The 19,379-nt window shown below is 37.5% G+C and overlaps 1 protein-coding gene across 3 annotated transcripts; it reads right to left on the reverse strand.

The window, feature by feature from the left end:
* Nucleotides 1–348: 348 nt before the first annotated feature.
* On the reverse strand, nt 349–18,014 carry LOC107090159 (mothers against decapentaplegic homolog 5). Of its 3 annotated transcripts, none has more exons than XM_015383388.1 (7): nt 17,757–18,014; nt 13,433–14,346; nt 5,096–5,374; nt 3,651–3,740; nt 1,997–2,218; nt 1,664–1,920; nt 349–1,568 (listed from the first exon to the last, which is right to left on the reverse strand). In XM_015383388.1, the coding sequence occupies exons 2-7, from the start codon at nt 13,833–13,835 to the stop codon at nt 1,425–1,427; spliced, it is 1,395 nt and encodes a 464-aa protein (XP_015238874.1). In that variant the 5' UTR covers nt 13,836–14,346; nt 17,757–18,014; the 3' UTR covers nt 349–1,424. The 3 variants fall into 3 exon arrangements, with proteins under 3 accessions (XP_015238874.1, XP_015238875.1, XP_015238873.1); XM_015383389.1 differs by having other exon boundaries at nt 17,749–18,014; XM_015383387.1 differs by lacking the exon at nt 17,757–18,014 and adding an exon at nt 17,223–17,377.
* Nucleotides 18,015–19,379: the final 1,365 nt, after the last annotated feature.

Raw genomic sequence — 19,379 nt, forward strand, 5'->3', positions numbered from 1 at the left:
TCTGGCCTTTATTTTATGTAAAATAGTCTTTTCTATGTTTATAATGATCCTTCTCCACTTTTAGATGTTATTCCACTTTAAAAGGTTACTTATCAACTTTGATGTGATTCTAAAATATTCAACTCCAAATACTTGTATTTTCTTCCCTGATTTTTATATATAAGATCTAGATATTCTTAAGTAACTTCTTGGATGTTGATATCAGTATAAATAATTGCTTGATTGAACAGTGAAAACTTAAATACAAAGGAATCACATTTTTATTTACTTGTATGGAAGCTGTATTTGTGGATTAGATTGTCTCAAAAGTTTTCAGTATTTTAATCAGTCACATTAATTGAATTAGAATTAAGAACTTGAGGATGACGTGGTATATAAAAAAAAAACAGTTTCTAATGAGTAAAACAATTAATAGTGTTACATCAAACAGGGAATTAAACTTCACTGGAGCACAGAAGCAAAACAACTATTAAGAAATACCATTTTATTTTATTGAGCTAACAAAGTAAATTAACATAATGCCTTGGTACCCAAGCCAAAATTTAATATGCCTCCACAAAACCTATGAGTGCACAATATTGTTAATACAGTGAGTCTGGAAAAAAAAACAGCCACTCTTACTTAAACTTGCAAGTACAAACAAGCCTCAATAATGGTGGTGCTCACTCTGTGGTTTCACCATACCTACCTCTATGGCAACAGATGTAACATTAGCAATGTTAGCTTATGGCATGTTAATCTTGTTCAGTGATCTCCCATATCAAAAGAAAAAAAAACTATCACATTGGCATACAGAACTTTTTTAAAAGCAGTAGCTCAGTGTTCATTTCTAGCAGTAGAGACTAAAAAAAGCATTTGTTATATCAGAGTCTAACGGTAAACATGTTTGTTTCTATATCTTAACTGAAATAACCGACACAGAAACGACAATGTAAGAAACAAGAAAAGTGTTTCAAAAAATTTCAAATTCTCTGGTAGAAAAAGCAGAGTGGGGAAACTGTTCTGCTCAATTATAAACTACAAATAAAGAAAAAAAAAAAAAGAAAAAAAATCCAAACAAAACAAAAAAGAATGAATGTAACCAATGTCTAATCATCCTCTGAAGGATTCAGACCTAAATTCTTCTACATTGCAGCATTGTCGAGCAGTAGTGTGTCCATGGTGGTGTAACTTGGGTTTTCCTCAAGATATTTTCTTGCAACATTTGTTTTTTTTTTATTACATATATGAACTGGATTCTAGCTGAGACTGTTGATCGTTTCCTGTGAGAGTTTTACATCCCTTCCAAAGGTAAGTGTAAACAGTTCAGCCTGTAAGACAGCTTTAAATTACAAATGATGGTAAAGGAGGGGAGGTTAAAAAGATAAAAACGATAATAGAAAACAGAAAGGTAGAAGGTCTTCTAAGCTCCCAGAAGTCTGTTATTAGGACACAGAGGAGATGGGGTTCAGAGGTGAACCCATCTGTGTCAGCACTTTATCCAGCCACTGGAGAGGCCCGTGCAGGTGCACCTCAATCCAGCAGGGGGTGCTGGTCACATCCTGTCGGTGATACTCTGCTCCCCAGCCCTAAGGAAAAACAAAACAAAACAAACAAATCATTAGGAATGATGACTCAGAAGTGTTAAATGTTCCATAATGAGAGCAGGTGAAGGCATCCCCACCTTGACAAAGCTCATCCTTATAGTGCACATCTTGGTGAGCTCGTACACGGCCTCAAAGCCGTGATTCACCGAGTGAGTCAGGAGCTGAGCAAACTCCTGGTTGTTAAAAATCTTCAGGCTGCATCCACTTGGGATCTTACACACGGTGGTGGGATGGAAGCCGTGGTGGTAATTACAGTTACGGCTCTGGACAAAGATGCTGGTGTCGCTCAGACACTCTGCGTACACCTCTCCTCCCACGTAGTACAGGTGCACACCTGGTGAGACAGAAACATGGGCTTAATGACCGCGGGTAGAAAAAGGGACGTGGCCGATTCGAACGAACGCTCGCACCTTTGCCGATGTGCCTGCGGGTGTTCTCGATGGTGGAATTACGGTTGACGTTGGACAGCAGTCCGAGGCAGAAGCGGTTCTTGTTGTTGGAGGGGTCGGTGAAGCCGTCCACGAGCACGCTGGTGGACGAGGCGTGGTAGGCCTCTCCGACGCGGTTGTTTAGTTCATAGTAGACAATAGAGCACCAGTGGCTCGGCTCCTCATACTCCACTGGTTGAACATCTGGAAACAAAGGGGACCAGATTAGCTTTTAGCAAAACATCTCACTAAAATCTTTACGTGCTTAAGAAATAATGGCCGAAATCTATGTTAATAATTATGGCTTAAAGTTTACAAAAAACAAAAACAAAAAACATAATCTTAAATAACATAAATTATCCATCTGGACAACAGGAAGAACCTGAACATAGAAATGTTGGGGTCTACTACACTACCACAGGAAAGACAAAGCGAAGAGATGGATGCTGCAGAAGTTGGTTGTTTCAAAGGAAAGTTGAGTGGAAGGAAAAAGTGCTGAAGCAACATGTACAAGGAATAAAAGGACTGTGCAGTAAATCCCATGCAAGTCTCTGTAAGAGTAAAATTCAAGGTTTTATCTGGTTTAATCCAGACTGACATAAACAGGACGTGGCCTACAGCTGCTGCACTTCATGAGCTTTGGCACTCCTGTACCCGATACGATATATTTAAAAAATGAAAAAGAGTCTAATAATAATAACATTACAATAATGTTGTATAAAATGAAGAACATCACCCTAAGAACCAACAGAGAAGAGGTGTCTTCAGTCAGACACCTCTTAATATTAGCTGTAAACCGATAGAGGAGATCCTTCCTGCCTTCAGCCAACATAACTGGTTGAAGGAACCCCTATAATGCTATTAAGTATATAGTAGTCTATTAAGTATATCCATAAGTATATTTTTAGTTTAATTGAAGGATTTGATGGATATGTCATCGCTGGCCTGAATATTATAGGCCCAACCTGAATCCTAAACAGAACTTAATTTTGTTAAATGGAAACTGGATGAAGATGAGAGACAACAAAACTGAACAATCCAGACAAGCATTTGTCTTCGATTAAAAGAACCCGGGTTTCCCCAAAACCCAGCCGAGACACTAAATGCAAGGTACTGCAAAAACAGACCTAAAAACTCAAAACATTAACTTGAGCAGGAATATAATATGATCTACCAATGAAAGACTATTTCCCGAGCCTTTGAAATTAAATGACGGAGCTTTTTTTTATGGTTTTATCATATTGAAAAAGTGTCTTATCTATCTATTCTGAGAAAAAAAAGTCAGAATTCTGAGGAAAAAAAAAGTCTGAATTCTGAGAAAAAAAAGTCAGAATTTTGAGGAAAAAAAGAGTCAGAATTCTGAGAAAAAAAAAGTCAGAATTCTGAGAAAAAAAAAGTCAGAATTTTGAGAAAAAAAAAGTCAGAATTCTGACTTTCCCATATTAAACGGAAACAAAATTGAAAAATCAGTTAACATTTTTTTTTTTCAGTGGCCCTAATCCTCTTCCGTAGGACACTGTTAGAAAAAACAAAACTTAATATTGTGTTTAAACAACAACAACAACAAAAATCTGCTTTAACTAAGAACAGAACTGAACTAAAGAGAAAACTGCACGGCGGTGCCGTTACTTCCCACCTCTAGGTATGCCGCTGCTCGTTTCCATGGACTGGCTGTCCTGACCCAGCTGCTCCTCGGGGGGCATGTAGGCCGGGGGCGGGGTGTCAGCTGAGACATGAAAAGCAGTTAGCAATGGATGAGACCAGTTGTTGCTGCTTCTGGCAAATGGTCTCTCTAACACACACACACACCAACACACACACACATACACACAGAGATGTCCCTAGACAATCATCACAGGAGCTGTACCCCGGAAATGGTGTTAGATTACACATACGCCTCACTTCTAAACCACATGCTAACCCATTCCCGACAGAGATGCAGCGAGGCATCCGAGTCTTTCTGAAGCCAACAGGAGAAACTATCATTGTTCATGCAGACATGGATGCTAAATCACTGCAGCACCAAACAAGTTGTTGCAGGAGTTCTTTGTGAACCTTCTTAAGACAGCAGGCATCCAGTGTGTTTAGCTAAACATACATCTTAAATTATACAATGTTTAAGCAGGTTAGCTCTACATCCTCTGATCTTATACATTCATGATGAAAAAAAGGGCTTCCTGACGGACATAGCTGATGCTTTTACTGCAGACAGATGCCTTGGCTCTGATGGGCAGTGCTTAGCTGGCACTTCCTTTGTTCTCACAAAGCGAGGTGGTTTGATTTGGATAAAACTCTTCATCTGGTTGGACTAGTTGCTTCCAAATCCCTGTGTTTGAGGTTAAAATCTAATTATAGCTCAGGTTGACAAAGAATATCATTACATTACATTTGGTTTGAAGGATATAGGTTTAAAAAATTATATAATGAGAGGATGAGAACATTTTATTTATATTAAAACCAGTAGCTGTGTTTACATCCAAAGCAAACTTTTCACACAAAAAAGAAAATGCAAATCAGGTGAGTTTCCATCCACTGGAGCGAATTAACCAGGCGATGCAGACGGTAATGTCACACGTTAGGATTAATCAAGAAGAGAAGGTTTTAATAAATTTGGTGCGATCAGGAGTTTTTTTTACTCCATAATTTCAGCTAGTATTAGTGATGCTTCATGCCAACATGGAGAAGGAAATGCGATTCTAATGCTGACATTAAGAAGGCCGGACAGAGAAACAGCTGATCAGTCATGTGAGAGAAATGTTTGCTAATAGAGCTTCTTCATAAATATGTTTCACTCTCCTCTTTAACAAATTTACTCTTTCAGATATGTCAGACACCCCATTAAGAGAACTTTAAAACCTTTGTTTTTTGGGGGCAAAATCTAGTAGGTTGGTTCAAATTCATCTACCTGTTCTAATGTTATGATTAAAAACAAATAGATTTTTTTTCCTGTATATAAACAAGTGGAACTCCTCAGATACATTTGTGAATCTTTTCTGGTTGCATAAGAGAAGAGTGACAGCCCAGGAAAACAATGGTTTGGCAGACTTCCCAGGGTCGAGTACAGGAGTGTGCTTGGAGTACCTGGGAGTTGGAATGGACTGGAAGGCCCCGAGCTGGCTGGAGAGTTTGGATAGGTACCGCTGCTGGCTGGAGAAGAAGGATATGGAGAATTTGGAGAAATGGGGAAAGATCCTCCTCCTCCTCCGTTGCTGTTGCCGCTGTGTGGTTGCGGGAAGGAGTCTGGAAAGGTGGCGTTCCCGGGCATGTGTGGCTCGTTATGGGTGAGGTTACGAAACTGTACAAGCAAGCTGTGCTGTGGGTTGAATTCGCTGTGCCTCGGTACCAGGACGGGTGGCAGGACTGGGTGGGAGAAAACAGGGAAATGTGTTGAAAACAGAAAAACATACATGCAAAATATTAAGCTGAATGCATATTTCTCCAAGTAAACATTGATTTGCATCGAATAGAAAGTCACAACTAAACATTGCTTAAGTTTAAACACATTTTTATCAATGGTGAACAAACACAAATGCAGAAAACACAAGTCATTATCCACCAAATCAAATTTGGGAGAACAGAAACAAAGGCAGCTTGTTTATTCAGCAAACCTCTTAAAGCACAAAAAAATAAAATAAAATTGTTGCAGGGTATATAAAGGTAATCTTACACTGAATTTAAAACCTTTTTAATACCATGACAGCGTTTCTAATACCAACAAAACTGTGAGCTTCAACCCTGAGATCAGAAGGTGAGGTGATGGAAAAGCGGAGGAAATTAGATAAAATGTTTGTAATATAATAGAAAAAGCCATGCTAGCAATTAGCACTGTAGATGGAGAAGGCTTTTGTAAGTTAATGCACTACACACAGGCCAGTTTAAATATTCCTCCTATAGCAAACAGAACCATACATCTAAAAGCTATGACAGCAGGCCCAAGTCTCTCCCAGCTCTCAATGTTAGATTACAAGAAAACAGAGCTACAACACAGTTAGCCTCAATTTCATTGAAACAAAGCGGTAAATAGTGTGACAGTATGAGAGCGGCATACCCTGTGTGCTAATAATAGTTTTATATCTTTTTCCATTAGAAATGATAAGAGTTTAACATATTTTAATTAATCTTTTATACATTCAGTGACCCAATAGGTTCCTGTTTTTTGCCATACAGTGAACCCTCGTTTATCGCGGGGGTTACGTTCCAAAAAGAACCCGTGATAGGTGAAATCCGTGAAGTAGAAACCTTTTAAATACAAAGTACAGTAGGACAAATAGTGACTGACATGTACAGTACAGTATTTCACTGCTGTTCTGACGGAGCCGATGCATCCTGACTCTGCTCTGTGGCGTTTTTTCTTCTAAAGCCTGCGGTGCAGGTGTGTTTTTTGGAGAGAAGAACATAGTTATCGGTAGTTGTGTCGCTCTTTTTTTCTTCTGGGCCAAAAGATCCTTATAAACCGACATGCCACCATTAATATGTTTGACAATAAAGTTCAACAATGCATGATGCAAGACCGTGAAAAGTGGACCGCATTATAGCGAGGGTTCATTGTACATGAGTTTAACTGTGCTTTACATGGACATGAACTGGGCTCTCAACAGCTCTTGCACTTGTACTGAATATATAGGTGTACATCTTTTACTGATAAAATATCAGTACAATTATTGTTGGCTGAACATTTGTGTTACTTGGACAAGATTTACGTTATTAAAGTTGTAGGGAAATGACTGTTCCAACCGTTGCATTTCTGAATTCTCCTGAGTGGTGGCCGACTTCACACGAGTGAATAAAGTGAATGTGCTCTGTCGATTATCAAGGGGGCGGGATTGTTGTGGCGAAAGGTTCGCAAGCAGGTTTGGTTGTGGCCGGTTTGTCGGAAGCATCTTGCTAACCAGTTAGCAACTTAGTGCGAGTAGGTTCCCAATGGGAAATTCCATTGGGACCAAGTAGCACTAAATTGGTGACTTAGAAACGGCGGAAACATGCAAGAGGAGGAGAGTTTAGTGTCGGAGGTCGTGGATGAATTTCCTTCGACATACATTTTTTATTTAGAGGAGGAAAGCGGGGACGAAGTTGTTGAGGAAGAGGACGCCAGGGCGGCAGAAGCTTGGTTTGGTGTAGAAAGCTTACAGCCGTACATGTTTGAGCCCTTGCCTCACAACCAGTTGTTCTGTTCTGTTTAAGCCAAATTATTTGACATTTAAATATGACTCATCTACGACTTTAATATTCAAATTTAAATTTTTTTACAATACGTTTATTGTTGGCTAAATATTTCTTACTTAAAAGTACCCATTTTAAAATACATTCATGTTTTTAATGCTTCAATTAAAATCGTCAAATATGACTAAAAAAAGAAATGACAGATTAGCGATATCACCCAGCCCTAAAACCAACACAGCCAGAACAATAAATTATTAAAACATAATGAGATGACTCAGGCTCTGAGAAGACACACATATCCATTAATCATTAGTTGGCCAATAAATTCAATCAACTTTAGATTGATTAATTAAGCAATAACTTTTTTCCCCATTTGCAATGTTAGTAAATAGGTTAGAGTTTACATTTAGCTACAGTTTTGTTGAGTTATTTCTCAATAGCAAAACAAAAGCTTATACATATCTTTATAAAGACAAAATTTATTATTCTGGAACATTGTTTGCAAAATGTTTATTTTCACTGAGTTATAAACAAAACCGAAAAACGCCTCTAGGACATAAATAAGGAGGAACAGCTCTACCATATTTAAAAATAAATACAGAAATAAATAAAGTTGACCCTCTAAGGCACACCCCTTACTCATTTGCTTAATGAGGCAGAAATGCACACAAAATGTAAAAAAAAAACGACGGGCAGAAATAAATAGCATTAAGAAATAAATAGGGTAAAAAAAATTACAAAAACAGACAAAAATATAGCAAATAAATAAAATATAAGTATACTTAAAAAATAAGTAATTAGTAATAAATGAAGTTGAAGATTATAACGTACAATAAATAAATAAATAATGTAATCATTACAAAGGCGAATAAATAAAGAAGCTAATTAAAAGAGATACATTTATGTGTCACTGCATAATTCAATGTCTACCCACATTTATTTGTTTATTGTATTTTTGGGGGCAATTATTTGTATGCGTATTTATTTATTTATGTATTTATTTTTAAATATGGTAGAGCTGGTCCTTCACACACAAAGCCTATTGAAAGTTTTTAAAGAAATTCAATTTTCTATCAATCAATCAATCTAAGTATTACATTTTTTGAGGACTTCTTTCTTTTAATTCATTTTTTAGAAGATAACTTAAAATTAATAATCCGACATTAAATTCATGACGATATATATAAAAAATCATTCAAAGTAGCCTTTAGGCCAACTACTTGCCTTGTAGAGTTTTATAAATAGAGGTAATAGAACATCTGAAGAATCGTTTTAAGCCCTAAATCTTTTTCAAACATAAACACATCAAACCGAATGCTGCCACGCTGGAATGCTAGCAGTGTGTTGAAGTAACTTGAAAAACGAAGAAGAGTTCAAAGCTATTTGTTTTTTAGCATCAGAAGTGTTTAAAACAAAGGCTTCAGAAGACTGAAGCCATTTTAAAAGCTACAGGAAAAGTTGCTGTCATTCCGCCCATCACTGAGTCAGAGAGACATAAGGCAGATGAAAGCATGGATGGAGAAATGTTAAGTTGTTCCGCTTTTCTAAGGTTTGAGCTGTCTGGTCTGGATTTAGAAACATAGGAACATCTCAAAGTAAGGGTAAGGATCAACATCTGTTTAGGCAATACAAGTAAAGCATAGTTTTTTAAAGAAACATTTTTTTTGTTTGTTATGTTTTTGTTTAAGACAGTAAAATGCTGCTTAATTACAACTAGTCTCGGTGTGATATCACCCAGATTTATTACCGTTCACTCAAAGAAGGCGAGAAAATCTTAAAAAATGGTCTTTAAAAGAAATCAGAATCAGCTCAAGTATGTTTGACTGGTTAAAACTTAGCATAAATCCTCCCAGCTTGGCCCGAAACTTGCTTCAACATGTTAGAAACCTACTACCTGTATGCCCTATAACATTCAGTTTAATAGGAATATTGGAAGTGATGATAGTGTATAAATGCCATAGTGGGATAATGAACTAGTCAGTGTTCAGGACCAGATCAAGACTATTATGCACACAGCTTCTATTCCAAAATGTAAAGAAAGCAGTTAAATAGTGATTATAAATTGAAATATGATTTGTCTCCTTTCCATTGAAGACCCATCCCCATATAAGCCCTTCAGGAAGCTCTTGCTGAAATGCTGTCAGTGTGCAGCCTCTCCTGACCGACACGCGATCCACATCCGTGAACAAGTCAATAAAGGGCTGGCAATCTGAAAAAAGCCTGGTGTCGGAAAGGCTGTCCTGTCAGGGTCACTCTTTACTATATTTATTGGCTGTGTGAATGACATTAGGAGGCAAGCAGGGAGGTTTGAGCAGAGAGAGTGCTGGGAGTTAAGCCTGAGTGGTTTATGCATTTAGAGAGCCGCTTTCTGATGCCACACCCAAACTGGAGTGCCTGGGCTATATAATCTAATAAGACTCCTAGAGCTAGTGATATTGATTTTCTGTGAAATGGAAGAGGCGGGTTGGACAGGCCTGCATGATCACTGCCTGCTGACCTTTGTGGATTTGTTTACAGGCTCTTCCAGCTTTAAAGCATCTGCACAGCTTAGAAAGCAATTTATCAAGGATTTTATTCCAAATACAATAACAAAAACAACTAAACCCTGATTTTTAAGTAAGAACTAAATAAATAAAAATACAAAACTCCTTACTACTGATAGTCTATTTCGATTGCCAAACAGATGTGCAGGAATAAGGGACTTGGAATGAATAAGTTTAATTCAGATAATCCAGTAAAACTACTAATTTAACATTCTGTATCATATTAAATTATATATATATTTTACACGGCAAAATCCTTAATTATCTTTACTGTTGCCAGCCTGTAGCCATGTCCCGAATTCCTCATTTTCCAGCCACTTTTGTTGAAATTTGCCATTTCCCCATTCTCTAGCCTTTTCTCCACCTCAAGCTTCTTTTCCAAACATATGAATGAATATCTTTAATTCAGATAATCCAGTAAAACTACTAATTTAACATTATGTATCATGTTAAATTATATATAAAACTCAATACTAGATAATATGTATATTTCAGTGCTTATGATTGAAGAGGCTATTTAATCATACTCCTTCCTCCTAAAGCCATTAAAAACATTTTCCTGATTCCTACCTAACCTAGTAGTCCATAATGTTCTAAAAGCATCTTCAATTAATCTAATTTGCATTTACATGCCTTAATATTAGACGTTATCACAATGTATGCTTTTTTAAGGCAGAGTGTGTTTTTTTTTTTTTTACACCAGTTTAACCGATCCCTCATATGTGCTTACGTTTTTTTTAAGGGGACTGATATTGGCATTTGTGCTTCCATTTACAAAACGCAATCAGTTAATAATCGGATACCAAAAGGTTCCTTAAAGACGATGTTTTAAAGAATTAAACCAGATGAAAGTAAAACTTTTCCACTTGAATCCTGGGTAGAGCATATTGAATATATGAAATTATATGAAATGCAAAATAGAGTTAATGAATAACGGGAGTTAACGAGTCATCGATTACTAAATTAGTTGATATGTATTTCAATAATCGATTAATCACAATCCGATTAAGTGGTTCAGCCCTTAATAGAACACCACTTTTTATTTGATTTGGCACAATCACCTCCTCTCCTCAGTGTTAAACAAGCACCACAAATCACAGACATCCCTACTTTGTTTCTGTTAAAAAAAAGGCTCTAAGGAAAAGAAAAAGCACCAAATTCCAGACTGGTTGAAAAAAAATTTACATGCTGGATTGTTCCGCAGCTTTAAAATAAAGACAATTCTAACTTGGGAATTAAATTAACTGATACGAGCTTGGAGTATCCCAAACATTAAAAATGCTTGTGTTCTTTAGGGAGGAAAAAAAACAGACACACTGGCTATGGTCACGAGGGATTCTGCTTCTTCTTTCATCAAATTACATATATATTAAAAAAATGTAACCATTATTTATAATCGTTAGATGATTGATGGGATCAATTCACTTACTCGATGACATGCATCCCAACTTAACAGATTTAATAATATTCTTAAAAGCATGAGATTAACCAGTATAGGTGTTTATGACCAATTCTGATACCGATCAGTCTAACTGACCCCCAGTATGTTGCTTTTTCTTCTTTCATTCACATGATAAACCTTACACCCTTATCCCAAATTTAACAAACCAATATTTAAAATGAAAGAAGAAAAAACTAACAGTACTATAGCGCAATAAGGAATTAATGACCACATTCCAAAAAAATTTTTTTTAATGTTTTATTACAAACAGAAGATATGGTCCAGTTGATGTGTTGGACTTTCTCCACTTAACATTAGCTTTTGACTACTGGAAGGAATTCAGTTCTTTATTGGTCTTATTTCAAGAGAACTGACAGTTTGTGACCAAAACAGGACTGTATCGCAAAGGTACAAAATGAAATTATATTATTTCACTTTTAAAGCTTTTATGACGCTTCTGCACTTCCATTATGATTTTGTTTCGGGGTTTTTTTTTTTTTTTATATCCACATTTTTTATTCCATATTTTTTTTATCACAACACAAAAAAAGGTAGGTCCAATTAGACTGTTAATGTGACGTCTAGTTTACCATGGGGGCCAGGGGGACTTATGCATGTATGTAGTATATTCATAGGTACATACATGTTTGCTTTAATGCTGAGGAGGGAGGGGGCAATTTATTAAGTTGGTTCAAGTAGTTTAAGAGACACAAAAAGACCCAAATGATTGATATTGTATATACTGATGTATTGCAATGGTAAATAATAAAAAATTAATCCTTAAAGTCGTAGGGAAGCCACTGTTCCAACCGTTGCATTTCTGAATTCTCCCGAGTGGTGCACGACTTTACACGAGTGAATAAAGTAAATGCGATTGGTCGTTTATCAAGGGGGCGGGATTGTTGTGGCGGAATTAGACATAAAAAGGATGGACTACAAATACCAATGAATGAGTCTCTAGTTTTAGATTTCCTCCACAGAAACTTGGTTTTCCCTTCCTCATCCAAGCAGCCGGAACACATTTAGAATTTTAAATAGCAGACGTGTTCTTCTTCAGTATCCTCAATATGAATCTGACTCTGCTGAGCTGATCCTTACAATTCAGTGTTATTTTAAATCTGTGACTTCTTAACCAAGCTGAATGGGACGTCTAAAAACGCCTTTGCCTTTCAGGACTCCTTCCCTGATTACCTCGAGTAAAAAAATCCCATCTAGCTCAGATTCACAGGATTGAAAATAGTTAAACATTTTTTTGATCAGAGAGAAGTTAAAGGATGAAGCCAGAGGAATACAGAGAGGTAAAAAAACCCAACAACATTAAATTAAAAGGAAGAATACTTTTTACGACATGTTTAGGCATGCCTGTGGTTAAATCAGACAGCAAGAGAGAAAGAGAGAGAGAGAGTGACACTTAGCTGATAAAAGGTAACAAGAGTAAAGCAGAGATTTAATATATCAGGGCTTTCAGTAGCTGTTGGTTCTATTGGGTTTTTATAATTTCGAAGTAGAGCTGCACAAAGTGTCCACTTACAACCCAAATATGAACATCAGTGCAATACTGCATGCAAAAGAGTGTGAAAGATAAAAAAAAATAAAAAAAAAACTACCCCTAATGGCCACCCCGGAGTGTATTTTGAGTGAGACACTAAAATTCACGTTGGGAAGATTAAGTAACATTGAAGAGTCAGTAATACTTCTAGATTAACTGGATTTCTTTCCTACAGTTTTTTACCTACAGTATTGTAATTGCCCATTCTCATATTGGCAGCTATAGGAGGCTAGTTGGCAGATTTTTGGAAATGGATTTTAGCATCGCCTGGAAATACGAGTAACATTAGCTTAGCCAACCGAGCCAAGACAATGGGGGAAGAATGAAATCATGGTATAATGACCATTTTGGCTTTCCTTTAAAAGAGTAAAACCCTGTTTACAGCATCTGCTCTCTCACTCAAACTGTGAAGCTGCCTCTGATCCAAATATAAACAACTGGAGATCGACTAACGGAAGAAAGGCTGGCAAACAGAAGCAAAATTGTGATCTTGTAGTTTCCTATATTGTATTTTTTTTAAACCCAAATCTGAATTGGATATTTTAATGGGTAGACTGATGCATTTCAAAGACCAGACACAAAAACGGGCCATACAATTCTGAAGATTCGCTTCTTTCAGGTCTAAAAAGGAATAGTTGCTTCACTTTGTTGCTATTTTGTGAGAGACTTTCACACAGTACACTTGGTAGTTGAAAAATAAAATCATTTGGACTAAAAGAACCTACCAGGACTCTCCACTCGCTTGTAGTGATAAGGGTTGATGCAGACCTCCTTCTGTTTGGAGCCAAATGGGTACTCGCACACCTCCAGAGGTTTTAGCTCATGGTGGGACTGCAGGTCCGGCCAGCGCCACACTCTGCAGTAGATGACATGAGGGAGGCCTTTCCTGTGGGAAACCTGGAGCCGACCGTCCAGCGATCTTGGAATGGTAACACATTTGCTGGGTTGTCCCGGACAGCTCAGGGCTTTCTCCAGGTCCTCCATGGCGCCCTTCTTCTTCTTCAGTTTCTTCACAAGCGCATCCACTGCCTTCTCTGCCCATTTCTCCTCCTCATCCCCTTGCTTCCAGCCGAGCAGCCGTTTGACTGCAGGACTGGTAAAAGAGAACAGACTTGACATTGAAGTCATGCTGCCAGCTATGAAATAGTTGGAAAGGAGGTTCTTTGGGATTTTTTGGTCAGTCCCGGTTTGTCCTAGGCGATTAAAAAGCTCCTCGCCTTTGATCTCCAAACAGCAAAAATACTCTTAAAAAGTCTGGATGAGCGATGAACAACGGCTTGAGGGCGTGAATACAAGTGTACCAGAGAACAGGAGGCCAGCAGAGATGATGGGTGGGGCAAACGCAGAGGAGGCTTTAGCCTTGTCTGACCAAGGACAGGAAGCAAGGGAGGAACGGGAGTCAGCAAGCAGGACGCAGCTGCTCCTGGTCAGGAAGGGCCCTCCAGCAAGCTGTCCGGAGAAGGGTCAACACCGATGATGGGAAGAGGTGGGGGTGCAAATGGAGGGAGCTGAGATCAGAACGCAGCAGCAGGTCTCACCGGCAAACGTCTGACACACGATTTAAAAGGAAACCAACATTGCTCTTCTGGAGGCTGCCTTCCCACAAAGTGTAGCGTTAGTCTTCTGATCCTCCACGCTTCTGCAGATACAGGAGAAGACAGAAAAAAAAGAAAAGAAACAAAGATCAAGAACATTTATTTTAATGAAACTACAAAATTAATCATGAATGCCTTTTATAATATATGAAAAACGAGAGAAGCCTGACATTATTTAGATTTCGATTCCTTTGCAAACTTGTTTTTTCATGCGCTACTGAATCCCTCAACATTCCTCACTTAAACTACAGCTTCAGCAGAGATGCTTGGACTCTAAATGCCTTGTCAAACTCTGCGATGATATATTTCGCCCTTCACTCAATATGATGCACATCCATCAAACCGGGGTCAAACACATGTCGCCTACGGCAGCGAAGGCAGCTGTTGGGGGCCTGTGAAACTAGGTTGGTCTGAAAGGATGTGACCACAAGGGCCGTTTCCCCCTCCATCTCTCCCTTCCAGACCACAGCTGTCCGACAGCGGTGCACCCACTGCCACCGCTCATTGTTCTGTGCGTACATGAAAGCAAAAGGAAACTAAAGGAGGGAGGACACGAGCTGGAAACAAATACATTATCAGCCTGCAAATGTTGTGAATTTATTTTTGCATTCACAAGGTCGCGGCAATGCAGGATTTATAGGTCAGCTGTTTCTAAAGTGAAAGATCAATTTGCTCCGACTAAAGAGAACCATATTTATATGAGGCGTCAGCTAATATTTATTACAAATTAGGGCTGCACCCACCCAACCATTTCTTCCAAATAATCTAAAAAGAGATGCTTTAGATAAATTCACATTTCTAAAAAAAAAAACCAATTGTCTGAATTTGCATTTAAAATGAACTGCAAATGAAACAACATAACATAATAATACAAACACTTCTTTGTATCCAATTCAATATTTGATGTATATCTATTTTATATTTCTAAATGTTTATATTTCGAGAATTTTGTATTAAATACCTAGGTTATTCTTTCAACAAACAGCATGATATGGACCCATTACTGTAGGTAACGATTTACTCCAATCACTTGATTAGTTTACGACTATTTCAATAACTATTTAATAAGATGATTCCCTACAACCCTTTACAAATTAACATGTCAATTAGAAATCAATATTGATAATTTTCAAATGCACAAGTCAATAGGTTCGCAGATGAGCCTTAACTGCTGACTGGTAGTTTGAATAGTGAAAAACTTTTCATGAAAACATCCAAACTCCCAACATTTTCTGCCTATGAGATCACCAACACAGTAGGTACTTTTGTTTGAGTCGGATAAAAATTAAAAACGTTTGCCTTGTTCGATTCAGATAAAAACAGAGGCTTTGAGTCAGAAAAAGTTAAACGCAAACACTTTGGTAAATGAAGGTGAGTAATTTGCAAATCCTCCATTTCCTGTCTGAAAATTTAACCTTTTCCAAAGATGTGATTGCTTTGGTAACTTTCTCTACAAACTTTGCATTAACTTTTCTGAAGCCACAAAAGTTAAGGTAAAAATATCTTCATAAATTGGTCAAAATCACAATGTATGAAAGCTAGAAAAAGATTCAAGATTTCTGTATTTGTCACTCAGCCTGGAGTGGCTGCACCCTGACTTGGGCATTGCTCATTTTCTTATTCAAAAAATGACATAAATCCTACATGTTAATGTCACAGCATATGGTAAAATAAGTACTTGTTTCTTTATTTTTCCGGATGTAAAATTGTACATCATATCAAATAACCTGGAGCACATGATTCCCCCTGATGTATTATAGCCCTGAGAACAAGCAGAACATATTAAAAGTGGAATTGGTAGGTGAGACTTGAAAATAAAATCAGTGTTGGCAAGTTTACAGTTAACCATGATAGCTTATCATATTTTAACCATCAAAGACAAGAGATCAAATCAGCCTTAAACACATTTGCATGGACGGATTATGAAACACATGGTTGGGAAAATACTTTCCTACTCATCACCTAATTCTTTGTCACCACCACGCAAGATGAATCATGGAATTTATCAGGATTTTTGAGCAACTCGAAAGTTACAAGTTAGATATCAGTGTGTGTGAGTGTGTTTAGTCACATGATCGACAGTTCTAGAAACATATATAAACTCAAACATTGCTAGAGATCAAACCAAAGCGCGAGTTAAGTGGCCAAGCAGATCCTATAGAAAGCAAATCATCCCAGATCTATAAGGCCGCAATGCAGCTTCCTTACAGAACGGACAAGAAAAAAAAAAAGATGGCAAGCTTAAACCTTAAAGGCCCATTATTTCAACCTTATGATCAAGAGAGTTTGAAGTTCTGGTCAAGATTAACCTTTAGGGAAATGACAACTTGGAACAACGGATCGGTGAAGCGCTTTCCCAGCCAGACACAGGGAGCAGGAGACCTCGGAAAGCGCCGTGTAACGTTACACAAACCCCCAAACTGTAGTAAGGTTAGCCTACAGCGCTACCGGGGCTTTACACAACTACTATTCCATAAAATACTCCAAATTCTGCGAAGAGAGCACCATTGGGAATCCCACCACTAGGAAAAAGATAACTAGCCTAGCTTTTTCTGTTCTTTTTTAAGACAGAACAGAAACTGTTTAGCGTAAAGGTAATGTCAGACGCTCAACAAAAAGTAACCATAACTACTTAATAACGTACAATATTTATATACATTGTCTTTAAAACAACCCCTGCTAAAAAATACGCTTTTTAACCGTATCTATGCAGCCTAAGATACTTCTTCCTGTCCTGTTTTACTCCAAACGAGAAACTTTTCAAACTTCTAATAAGTGACGCAAGGCTAATCTGTGCTAGCCGTTAGCCTAGCCCTACTCGGTGGGACCGACTGAGCGTTCAACACAACACTGATGGAGCTCTATACGTTTCACTTTCAACCTTCTAAGTCAATGGTAGAAGCGTGAATTAGCAACATACCTTTACGTTGAGGTCATAATCCATACCTATTGTCGTTTTTTTGTGAATATTTAACCCACAAACCCAACTTTGCTACTTATAATTTCGCTTCGGTTACCCTGAACCTCCTCTGCTTCTCCTCGCGCCGAGTCCTATCCTCCAGATCCAGGCGTCTGGAAACACCACACGTATCATTCCGCCGCAGCGAAAGAAAAAAAAATAGTTCGTATCTTAATGTGGCGTAACGCTCCTAAAAAAAAATATCTAAATTCCGAACAACACTGACATATAACATTAAATTAATCAATTCTATATTATCTACCCATAATATGATATTTATGGGCGTTTTTGATAACATTTACATGTTTCATCTTGCGCATGATCCAGAGTGCTCTAACTTAACAAACGTCCCCCCCCCAGTTACATTTAAAAAGGAAGTTTGGCGAAAATTGTTTAAAACACGATCTCAAGAAACAATTATATGGGGAAGTATTAGGGATGTCACTGTAGTGTCAGTTATTTTTGCATGTTTCCGTGTTGTATGTACAGTCTTACGGTGGTCGTGCTGAGGCTCTGGGACGTCTCTCTCGCAGAAGTTGCTGGCTCCACTCAGTCTGGAGCTCTGTGGTTTGATGTGTTGTTGCCCTTTGTTGTCGCTTGTTCGAGACTTCAACAATTCCCGCGTCACTAATTCGTTTAATTTTAATTAATCCATCAAGCTCCTTCAGATTAGCATCCGTTTTCGCAGGCGAAAACTCTTCTCACGGAGTGTGTACTGTTAGGAATGCGGACTCTCCAATCAGTCCGTGCAGTGCTGAAGATCAGCCACTAGTGGGCGACATTCAACCTATGACTGAAGGGAATCATTTGTTTGCATCTAATGGGTCTTCTACAGAATTAGGGCCACTGAAAAAACAATAAAACTTCACAGATTTTAAAATTTTATTTCAGTAAAATATGAAAAAAAATTAAGAATTCTGAATTTAATCTCAAAATTCTCACTTTAATCTCAGAAATCTGACTTTAATCTCAGAAATCTGACTTTAATCTCAAAATTGTGACTGTTTTCTCAGAAGTCTGACCTTAATCTTAGAATTTTGGATCTTAATGTAGATGGGAACCATGAAGGAAGAGAAGTGGGAGCACTCAGATTCACTGGCAAAGATGTGAGTTGTTTGGGAGGGCCAGTGACACAATGGTGAAAAATTACGAAATTAGGCAACTTTCTACATGCCCGAGGGGTCCCCTGTGATGCTATTTCATTAATGGAAATGCAAAAGGTCATTAAAACAAGAGAGCTAGTCTCTAAAACAGACATGGCAACGACTTGATGGTGACACGTTTGTTAACTTTCAGAATTCTGTCAGGATTCTGAGATTAAAGTCAGAATTCTTAGTTTTTTCCCATATTAAACTGAAATAATATTAAAAAATCAGGTAACTTTTTATATTTTTTCAGTGGCCCTAATCCTCTTCCATAGTCTTCTACTCAAGATGCACCTCATTAAAATCTGCTGTAAATTCATAAACAGAGCCAATCAAAGACTGTATGCAGACACGAGCGGAATTTGATATTTGGGCCCAATTCCAGACCAGTGGCGGTTCTAGACCAAATAGGGGAAGTTTTTTTTTAATGGAGGATAAGAAGAGCATAAACCAAAAAAAAAAAAAAAAACAACAACAACAAAAACATGGGAATAGTTTATAATTTAAAATATATTGAGAGAGCCAGTGGCCACTTGTGATTCTGCAATGAAAGAAGTGAAATTTACACCTACTTTAGTTGAATAAAATTTTGGATTTTATTTCAATTAAATTTTTTTATTTTTGGTTTGAAAAAAACTCATTTTATTTTTTCCAAAGTTTAAAGAGTCCCTTACTATGGAAAAAAGTAACTGAAAAAACTAGTTGCTAAATAAATATTGACTGAGCTATGATTTGTAATATTAGTTTACTGTGCATTTATAACTCAGAAATATTACATCTTTTTGACTTATTCTACATTAAACTCACCAGTTGTAAACAAATCAGAATTATAACTTAAGTAAAACTGATTAATTCAACTTTAACAGCAGCCTTTTTTGTTTTAAAAATAACATTAAGCAGATGAAAACTATGATTCAATCTCAATAAGACTGAAGCATTCGCCTTTGGAAATCACTAAAACAGAATTGTAAAA

Source organism: Cyprinodon variegatus, unplaced genomic scaffold (genome assembly GCF_000732505.1).
Source record: "Cyprinodon variegatus isolate N-32 unplaced genomic scaffold, C_variegatus-1.0 Scaffold283, whole genome shotgun sequence".
NCBI classification, from domain to species: domain Eukaryota; kingdom Metazoa; phylum Chordata; class Actinopteri; order Cyprinodontiformes; family Cyprinodontidae; genus Cyprinodon; species Cyprinodon variegatus.

Bases quoted from the DNA above. Each gene is read 5' to 3' on its own strand.
- LOC107090159 (XM_015383388.1), bottom strand. From the start codon at position 13,835: ATGACTTCAATGTCAAGTCTGTTCTCTTTTACCAGTCCTGCAGTCAAA. The intron at 1,921-1,996 runs GTGCGAGCGTTC...CTGTCTCACCAG, and splicing joins CCGCAGGCACATCGGCAAAG to GTGTGCACCTGTACTACGTG. The intron at 1,569-1,663 runs GTGGGGATGCCT...GTTTTTCCTTAG, and splicing joins TAAGGATGAGCTTTGTCAAG to GGCTGGGGAGCAGAGTATCA.